Source organism: Salmo salar, chromosome ssa14 (genome assembly GCF_905237065.1).
Source record: "Salmo salar chromosome ssa14, Ssal_v3.1, whole genome shotgun sequence".
Classification (NCBI taxonomy): domain Eukaryota; kingdom Metazoa; phylum Chordata; class Actinopteri; order Salmoniformes; family Salmonidae; genus Salmo; species Salmo salar.
The window spans coordinates 35,047,707-35,058,255 of NC_059455.1; the positions used below are offsets into that span (position 1 = coordinate 35,047,707).

Sequence of the window (10,549 nt, forward strand, 5' to 3'; positions counted from 1 at the left end):
AAATTATTTGTTATTTCAATTCAAATGTTTCTGTGTACAGTATTTGAGTATTTTCAAATAATGTGGCCGAAATCAGCTAATTCTATTGGAAGTATTTTCAAACAATTTCCCCCAAAAATTCCAATAATTTCCTATTTGAAAAATATTTGAAAATACTTCTTTCCAATTACATTATTACAAATACTCCTAGGACATGGGTTCAAATGCATCAGAGTATTTATTTGAAAATACTCAGCATTTTAATACTTTGAAATACACATCAATACTTTCCAAGTACATATAATTTCCCCCCAAAAATATTTGAGTATTGCTTTGAAATGTGAAAGTAATTGAAATAGTAGTTGAACCCAGGTTTGCTTAGTGCCATATTGATCTGGGAGTAGGTGAAAGTATTCCCTAGAAGTCTGCACTGCACCAATAACACTCCCGCCTTGTTTTTATGGAGACGAGTTTAAAAGTCTTCTTTTCCAGAAGGAAACTTGGTGTTTACCAGCAATTCCAAGAATCTGTGATAAACTTTCCTCTCAGTTGGTATACCTGTGTTCCTTCTCCATTTCTATTGGACCTGATCCCTAAATGACAGCATGTGTGGTTTAGCTACCTACTTATTTGGTGTTATTTTGATAGGTTTGCCTCTAATGGTGTAGGCCATCATTGTAAATAAGAATGTGTTCTTAACTGACTTGCCTGGTTAAATAAAAAATAAAATGCTAATTACATTCAATGCCAATATTTGATCCTGACCTCTCCTATGGTGACACCTACTGGACACAATACATCACCACAGTACATGCCATGGTGCAGTCAAGACATTAAAACCAGGGTGCAGTCTGTTGATCAGACACAAAAAGGAATACGGTACATATTTTATATACAATTTCTTTGTGTACATGCATGCATTTAAGTTTTCCACTCCAAATATCCTTTTGATATATGCATAGCCTATATTCAAAATAATTAAGTGGAATAACAACCTTATCACAGCCTGCCATTTAACCCACGAGGGAATATGCTAAATAAGTAGATGCAAGAGGTACATATACAAACAGGGCAAAGAGCAGCAAGTTGCTAGTAGTCGTCTTTATTGACAATATGGATCAGACAAAAACCGTAACAAAACAAAGAAATGAACACCTGAAAAACATATGACCTGAATAGCCCATCTCCTACACACTGCTGTATCGGAGTTAACCAGTCTTTTGACCAATCACATCAGATATTTTTCATAGATGATCTGATTGGTCAAAAGAACAATTAGTGAAAAAAATATCAGAATTCAACTGCCTGTCTGAACGCTGCCATTGAGGTATCTTGACTGCCGGCTAAATAAGTAACTTAAACTCAATAGGTATGTGAATGTGTGGATGATAGGAGTCAGTTTCAGGCATGGACTAACTATACTGTAAAGTAACAGTTTCAAATCGGTCCAATCTAAACCATTGATTGGGTTCATATTCCCAGCTCTAAAGCCTCACTGTGACCCTGGTCTGTAGGTTTCTAAAGCCTCACTGTGACCCTGGTCTGTAGGTTTCTAAAGCCTCACTGTGACCCTGGTCTGTAGGTTTCTAAAGCCTCACTGTGACCCTGGTCTGTAGGTTTCTAAAGCCTCACTGTGACCCTGGTCTGTAGGTTTCTAAAGCCTCACTGTGACCCTGGTCTGTAGGTTCTAAACCTTCAATTTGGCCCTGGTCTGTAGGTTTCTAAACCCTCACTGTGACCCTGGTCAGTAGGTTTCATGGTATGAGCAGGCTCATGATTACAGGTGAATAGGTAAAATGCTAAACCTTTTGTGAGCAAGACTACCTCAACATTTGCAACTAAGTGCCTGTCTAATTGTGTCTGTATGCATGTGTGTGTTTGTATGCGAGTGTGAGATCTTCACAGGCCGATGGTGTAGGATCGTCCTGCTGGGTTGTGGATAGCGGAGCATGAGGGCTCTGTCACGGCCCATTCGTACCACACCTTCTTCCCATTGTTACACCTCCAGAACCTCACCACGACATCATCATCCTTCGTCACAGGGATCGGTTGCTGCAGGTGGGAGAGGGGAGGAAAAGTAAATATACTACATTCTTTTGGGTAATAAAATGTGCTAAATGTAAAGACATTTTACATGACCGTATGACAGTCAACTTACTTTGAGAGGAAAGAGGATGGGGAACCAGGAGAACATTCCAGGAGAGTGGGTCTCTGGCTTGATACCTTGACCAAACAGATGCACACATTGATGTTAATGATATCCAAACACCTTAAAACCTCATCATCATCCACTCTTACTACTTACTGAGTGTGACATCTCCATAGAGTGTGGTCTCGAAGTATCCAGCAAAGCCATGCAGCACTGTGTTACACCCCACAGAGAATCTGAGGCACTGATACCGGTTGTTGTTCATATCTGAAGGAAATGAGAGAAGCGCATTTAGTACATAGCTTATGTGTGATCATTACCTGTGTTAGCTAGGGTGCGTAAGCGTTAGCCATGTAAGGGTTTTTGACGTGTGTGTGTGTGTTACCTGTGGTAGGGTGAATGAAGGTGAAGCAGGCCTTGGGCTCAGCCAGCTGGTGGAAGTTGTGGAGTCGGACTACGTAGGGGGTCTCAAAGTGGCACTCAGGGTCCTTGTCCCGCTCCCTGCACCCCCGGACCTCGTTATACAGCTTGGAGGAAGAGAGGGGGGCCAGGAAGGAGGTGTAGGAACAGGGGATGCTCACCCCACCATCTGAGAGGAATAAGAGAACGGGAACACGTTTAAGATGAGAAAGGGTAGAGGTGGTTGAGGCAAAATAAATGGGCATTGAAAGAAAATTACCATATGTATAGCTCGATCACATAAAGATTTCAATCAATCAGTGATAAGCAAAATTTAAATATCAACGAGTTGCAAATGACTGCAATTAGAGTGACTTCCCCCCCCCACCTTTGAGAAAGTTCTGTGCTCCATCTAAACACTCTGGGGACAGCTCATTGTCCCCGAAGGACCCGAGCAGCTCGCTGACGATGATGTCCGCCTTCTCAGGTGCCGCCCACTCCCTCATGTCACATGACACTACGGTCACCTGATCGCCCCACTCCTCAAACTTCCAGTTCTCAAGCCTGGGAGAGTGTGACAGGATCAGTACAGGAGGGTGGAGGGAATTTTTAGGAGCTCAGTGGAGATTAATGTTGCCAACCTCCCATTTTCATCTGGATTTATTTATCTGCCAGTATTAAAGCTATCCAGGGAAATAACTCCTAATGCCTGAATAAAAAAATGGAGGACTTTAATTATCTTCTGGAATGAGTTTAGTCAGTGCTGGCAAATCTTTTGGAGGTCAGGGTTCAAAATGAGAAAAGGTTCCACTCACGTGACAACAGCGTTGGGGTTCTTCTCCACGGCGTAGATACGGAGCTTTCTGTCAGCCTGCTTGGCGGCCCGCAGAGAGGCGTTGACCAAAGGACCTCTCCCAGCACCCAGCACCATCAACACCCTGGGGTTACAGAGAATACATACTGTTACCCACCAGATACAGAGGGGGAAGGTGATTGTCAGGAGAATAGATACTCATTAACAGAGAGGACAGACAGTGAGGTGTTGGAGCTACTCACTGTGTATTGGTCTCCTTCTGCTCCTCCGGGACTCTGTCCATCAAACACTTATACACAGCCTGCAGAAAGATCAGGAGAACTCAATCGGTACTTAATGATATTACTGTGTTAAACCCTACCAGCCACATCACTAATAATGTTAGTGTATTATACTGTGAGAACATGCATGTTAAAGGTTCCTTACCTGCTGGTACTGGGAGTATTTGATGGGATCCTTCTCAAACACTTCATATGTCTGAGACTCCAGATTGTCCATGAGGGGCTAATGGGAAGAGAACAGTTAGAGACATAACAAAGAATCCAATGCATACAGACAATAGGTATGCCTATTTACAAACTTAACACACACCTGAAGAGGAGACTGTAGGTAATCCTCGTAACCCTTGGCGAACAGTTCATAGGCATTGGGGGCAGGGCGGTTCTGGTTGAGGTATTCAAGGTACTGCAAGTAAGAGCGGAAGTCCTTCTCACTGTGACGACTGGTGCCAGTGAAGATGAACTGGGCCTCAAGCTGGGAGAACAAGGAAATGTTTTGTCAAATTCATTTTCAAGAACAGAAGACAGACTGAAGATAAAACGGTTGTAGTTGCTATAACAATTGCCATATAGCCTAGCATTTACAGTACCTTGAATAGACGGAAGATGATTTGCTGGTGGGCTTTTGAAAGGACTGGGAACCCTTTTTTATTGGTCAGAAAGATCCTGGTGGGAAGAATAGCTGCTTTAATTGGCTCTCCAAGCCACTTGTCGATCACAGCGTTGGTGGGCATGTCTGCTCCAACCTCAATGGCTTCAGGGAAAGGAAGGGAAGACAGCTCAGTATCAATTGTGACCAAAATTCCTTATCAGTTTGTCAACACTCCAACCATGTTTCCCTGTCCTGCTTCCTTACCTAAACAGATTCTCTTGTTGTAGTCACAAAGAGTTCTGAATGAATGCCACCTGAAAAATGAAAAACAGAAGGTACATTTTTACAAAAAGCAAAAATACAAGGCTGAAAACCTTGATGCCTTAGCCATGTGGCTCTAGCTGTGACGGCAGACCCACCAGGCCCAGGTCTTCTCGTCATTACTGCCATCATCTGTGTGTTTCGTTGGCTCATTCTCGATGATGTCATCACGCATATCATCAGAGGAAATCAGGGGGACCCGGATCCAGAACTGATATGACACAATCCACAGTTTCTTAGTTGTAGGTTTTATAACTTCAATTTTAAGTTCACTGAAATACCATGAAATTGCCAGTCACAACACAAGCCAAGGATTAAGAATGAGTTATTGTTCTTAAATGGTACAGATAGATAATGCTTGACTGCTGTAGCTACCATGCAGGAGTGGTGTCCAGTCTGGATGTGGTTGAGCAGCACGCGGGCCAGGTTGGCACAGTGAGGGCCCTTCAGAGGGATCATAAAGGCTGGCAGACCCAGATACGCTGAGAAGTTCAGCTCCTGGACCAGGGCCTGAGACATGACAGAGGGATGAAAGGAGAGCAACAATTCAACCTGTGGCAAAGATGTTTCAAATGGTCTGCTTGAGCAGACAAAGGAGGCCATGGTTTATTCACAAAAATTCAAACGGAACCCAAACAGAACAAAATGGGGAGGGACCTACCTGAATTTGTACAATAGAAACTGTCATTTTCATAGCAAAACGTCCTCCATTGCAAAGCGTTTTGCTACTTTTTGTTACAGTGTGAATACATCTTTTCATGATGTCCAACTCACCGCTTCTGAATTCCTGCGCTCCGTCTCCACCTCTGAGTCTGTCTCAATCCATGGAGAAAGCTTTCCAACAACCAGAGTGTTCCAGTCTGGGTAAGGAAGAATTGTAATTCAATATCCTGATACTTAATTTTTAAAAATACATACTGTAGAGCCATTAGATTGTTATGTAAGTAGATGCTCCTGTGTTCAGTGGAACTTGGGAATGAACTGTCTAGTTTCTACCATTGAGGCCAGTATAAATACAGGTTGCCTCTGACCTCACCTCTCCCACAGAGTAGCAGGTCCGAGCGTGTATGTGCTCCAGATCGGACTTTGGCGGGATCCAACTCAAACTCTCTCCTGAACCTCGGGTGGAAGAGGGGCATGCACAAGAAGTCAAACCTGAAAGAGAAGGGACAGATGGGACACTTTAGTTGAGTTGTCGATGATCTACAGTCCCTGGTTCTAATCCAAGCTGAATCACATCCGGCCGTGATTGGGAGTCACATAGGGCGGCTCACAACTGGCCCAGCGTCGTCCGGGTTTGGTCGGGGCAGGCCGTCATTGTAAATAAGAATTTGTTCTGACTTGCCTAGTTAAATAAAGTTGACCTTTAAAAAAAAAAAAATGTCGACTTGTCTGATGCTCTTGCAAAGTTTATTGTACGAAACTTACTTTACAAACGTAGCTAACATTTAATTGGATAATACTTTCAAGTAACGTAATGGATCTACAGTAGCCAACGTTATTTAATTGGATAATACATTTAAGTAACGTCATGGATCTACAGTCAAATGTATTCTCAACAGATCATATTGAGGTAGTGGTCAGGATGAACATTTCTTAGCCATTGTGATAGTGCACGTGCTAATATTTCACCGGCAAGTGAACCTAGCTAGTTTGCTGTTACTGCCGCGCTAAAATAGCTAGCTGGCTACATCACGTGTAGAAATGAAGCCGACGGGTAGATAGGGATAGCATACTCGTCTCCAGTATTTGACTGCTTGAGCGAAGCAGTTTACTTACCCAAGTTTAGCGACCGCTGCAAGCGTGTCAGCAACCTCGGGCACACAATTCAAATCTCTCCCGCAAGACACCCTGCCCCCTGTACTGTGGGACGCCATCATTAACCGAGTGAATGGGAAAGAAGGGAGTTGCAATTAGAATCTGGAAACTGACGCCATTTTGGCTCTAGTCAAGCGTATGCTGTCATAGCGTGGCTGTTGATTGCAGAATCAAAATGACTTCCAGTTTCACGCGTTTCAACAACTGTCGCGACACTTGCATTTCCAGCGAGATTATGGTAGTTTGGGTCCACGTCATAGAGACATTTGTCAGAGATGTTTGAAAAACCATTGGGATCATATTTCGTCAAACCCAGACAACGTAAGTAAGTATCTAAGTGCAGATTGTTTTGGGGTGGTTGTTAATTAGATTCGTCCCGCCGTTCTTGATTTCTTGTTTCTTTTATTTATATATAAAAAATATATTGGCTATATAAATCACATTTTCAGTGATGTTAACTACTTAAGTAAAATTACTTTAAAGTACTACTTAAGTAGTTATTTTGGGTATCTGTACTTTACTATTTATATTTTTGACTACTTTTATTTCACTGCTTTACTTAAGAAAATATTGTATTTTTTACTCCATACATTTTCCTTGACACCCAAAAGTACTCTTACATTTTGAATGCTAAGCAGGACAGGAAAATAGTAAAATTCACGCACTTATCAACCGAATATCCCTTGTCATCCGTACTGCCTCTGATCTGGCAGACTCACTAAACTAACTTACTAAGAAATGCTAATATAGGTACCATTTGACTTTCCATTAGACACAACTGCTGAAAAGTTTGCATTTGAAACAGTGGCCAAGTAAATGAAACCAAAGCGTTGCTGTGATACCAGGGGCGTATTCAATACACTGATTCTGTTTCAAAACGGAAGCAAACAAGATGGGGTGGCACCTACCTGAATTTGTCCAATAGTAACTCTCATTTTTCTTTGTTCGCTTCAGTTTGGTTCTTAAACGGTGAATGATTTCCGTAATGAATATGCCCGTGGGCCATAGACTGCTTACAGAGTAAGAAAACCAATATGTAATTTGAGTGAACTATCCCTTTAAAAAGATCACATAACAGCAGGAACAGCACCATCTAGTGGTCAGAACCTGGTAATATCAGGATGTGGGATGGTACATAAACCCAACAACTTCAGTGCCAAATTAAAAAAATAATAATAATAAACTACAAAGAATACACTACATATGATGAAGAAACCATACTCTGAGCCACAGCTCCATACTATTTGTCAAACATAGAGAACTGATAGTATATACTCGTTGGTGGGGTCCGTAGGTGTCTTTTGACAATTCCTCATGTCTAACTCATTAGCTAGGTTTCCATCCAATTGGCCACAGATTTCCGTGCGAATATTCAAAAATCTGCATAAAACCAATGTATGCATTTTACCACCAGAGATGAGTTTCCATCAAATGTACTTTTTGCGGATAAAAGGCTGTGTGTGATGATGTAGTGCACATAAAAAAAACTTTTGAAGGTTAATTCCCATGAACTGAATAAAAAATACAGGTTAAATGGGTTTCCATTGCATTTTCAACTCCACTGATGGTTTTGTCACAAAAATGTTTTGCATTATTGCGAATGTGCCCACTCTGGTATTGGCACATGTGCTCTAGCCAACAGATCGCAGCTACAGTGCGGGAATAGCGAACATTATGAGATTATTGTGAACAGAGTGAGATCATTTTTATTTGTGAAACGGCAGCCAAGCATCAACCATCATGTCACAAGAATAAAACAATCGATACTGTGCAGTATTCACACCCCTTGACTTTTTCACATTTTGTTGTGCTACAGTCTGAATGGAAAATGAAATTCAATTGAGATTTTTTTTCACTGGCCTACACACAATACCCCATAATGTCAAAGTGGAATAATTGTTTTACAAATAAATTAAAAATGAAATGCTGAGATGTCTTGAGTCAATAAGTATTCAACGCCTTTGTTATGTCAAGTTCATGAGTAAAAATGATCTTAATAAGTTGCATAAACTCACTCTTTGTGCAATAATAGTGTTCAACGTGATTTTTGAATGACTACCTAATCTCGGTACCCCACACATACAATTATTTGTTATGTCCCTCAGTCGAGCAGTGAATTTCAAACACAAATTCAACCACAAAGATCAGGGAGGTTTTCCAATGCCTCACGAAGAATGGCCCCTATTGGTAGCTGGGTAAAAAAAAAAAAAAAAGGATATTGAATATACAAAGTCGTTCTGCCCCTGAGCAAGGCAGTTAGTGGATGTCGATTAAGGCAGCACCTCGCACCTCTCTGATTCAGAGGGGTTGGGTTAAATGCGGAAGACACATTTCAGTTGAAGGCATTCAGTTGTACAACTGACTAGGTATCAAATAAAATTGTATTTGTCAAATGCGCCGAATACAACAGGTGTAGACCTTACAGTGAAATGCTTACTTACAAGCATTTAACTTCTATGGGCTAGGTGGGACGCTAGCCATACGACTCAAACATATGACTATTTTACACCATTTTAAAGATACACTTCTCATTAATCTAACCACATTGTCCGATTTCAAAAAGGATTTACAGAGAAAGCAAAACATTAGATTATGTTAGGAGAGTACATAGACAAAAATAATCACACAGCCATTTTCCATGCAAGAACATGTGTCAATAAAACCCAAAACACAGCGAAATGAAGCACTAACCTTTGACGATCTTCATCAGATGACACTCCTAGGACATTATGTTACACAATACATGTATGTTTTGTTCGATAAAGTTCATTTTTATATCCAAAAACAGCATTTTACATTGGCGCATGATATTCAGAAAATGTATTCCCACCAAAATGTCCGGTGAATGTGCACATCAATTTACAAAAATACTCATCATAAACGTTGACAAAATACATACAAAATACAAAATACAAACTATTATTTTAAGAATTATAGATAGACTACTCCTTTATGCAACCGCTGTGTCAGATTTTAAAATAGCTTTATGGAGAAAGCATATTTTTCAATATTCTGAGTACATAGCTCAGCCATCACGGCTAGCTATTCAGACACCCGCCAAATTAGGGGCAACCTAAACTCAGAATTAGTATTAGAAATATTGTATTACCTTTGCTGATCTTCGTCAGAATGCACTCCCAGGACTGCTACTTCCACAAGAAATGTTGTTTTTGTTCCAAATAATGCATATTTATGTCCAAATACCTCTGTTTTGTTCGTGCGTACAGATAACTTATCCAAAGGCATAACGCGCGAGTGCGGAACGAGAGACGAAAAGTCAAAATGTTCCATTACCATTTTTAGAAGCATGTCAAACACTGTTTAAAATCAATCTTTATGGTATTTTTAACGTAAAATTGCGATAATATTCCAACTGGACAATAGCATATTCATTCAAGAAGAAGAAGGAGGGGCGCGCTCGCGGAACCGAGCATATCCAATCCCTTTGTTGCCAGGCAGACCACTCAGTAACTGAGTTCCTATACTCTGCCCAGTGACAGGAAAATCCTTAAACCACTTTCTGAATGCTTTAGACAGCCAATGGAAGCCTTAGGAAGTGCAACGTCACCCTACAGACACTGGAGCTTCGATAGAGAATCAAAAGAAGAACTACAATTCTCAGACTTTTCACTTCCTGCTTGGATTTTTCTCAGGTTTTTGCCCGCCATATGAGTTCTGTTATACTCACAGACACCATTCAAACAGTTTTAGAAACTTCAGAGTGTTTTCCATCCAAATCTACTAATAATATGCATATTCTCGTTTCTCGGCCAGAGTAGTAACCTGTTTAAATTGGGTACGTTTTTCATCCGGCCGTGAAAATACTGCCCCCTAGCCCAGACAGGTTTAACCAACAATGCAGTTTTAAGAAAAGACCTAAACAAAAGTAAGAGATAAGAATAACAAATAATTAAAAAGCAGCAGTAAATAACAATAGCGAGGCTATAAACAGGGGGTACCGGTAGAGAGTCAATGTGTCAATGTGCAGGGGCACCGGTGTCGAGGTAATTGACTGCACGACCCCAACACCATCATTAAGTTTGCTGATAACACAACAGTGGTAGGCCTGATCACTGACAATGACGAGACATTGTACATGTAGGTAGAATTATTAAAGCCTCTTGGACCTAGACTTGGAGCTCCGGTACCGCTTGCAGTGCGGTAGAATAGAGAACAGTCTATGACTAGGGTGGCTGGAG

At 41.1% G+C, this 10,549-nt stretch overlaps 1 protein-coding gene across 2 annotated transcripts; it reads right to left on the minus strand.

Moving 5' to 3' along the window:
* Positions 1-1,065: 1,065 nt before the first annotated feature.
* On the minus strand, positions 1,066-6,556 carry LOC106569427 (protein arginine N-methyltransferase 5). Of its 2 annotated transcripts, none has more exons than XM_014140776.2 (16): positions 6,312-6,556; positions 5,569-5,687; positions 5,307-5,392; positions 4,908-5,042; positions 4,631-4,743; positions 4,476-4,525; positions 4,210-4,373; positions 3,933-4,094; positions 3,768-3,845; positions 3,584-3,642; positions 3,343-3,465; positions 2,916-3,091; positions 2,514-2,717; positions 2,285-2,395; positions 2,138-2,202; positions 1,066-2,031 (listed from the first exon to the last, which is right to left on the minus strand). In XM_014140776.2, exons 1-16 carry the CDS (start codon positions 6,410-6,412, stop codon positions 1,879-1,881), a joined length of 1,899 nt encoding a protein of 632 aa, XP_013996251.1. In that variant the 5' UTR covers positions 6,413-6,556; the 3' UTR covers positions 1,066-1,878. The 2 variants fall into 2 exon arrangements, with proteins under 2 accessions (XP_013996251.1, XP_013996252.1); XM_014140777.2 differs by having other exon boundaries at positions 2,281-2,395.
* Between the last annotated feature and the right edge of the window lie 3,993 nt (positions 6,557-10,549).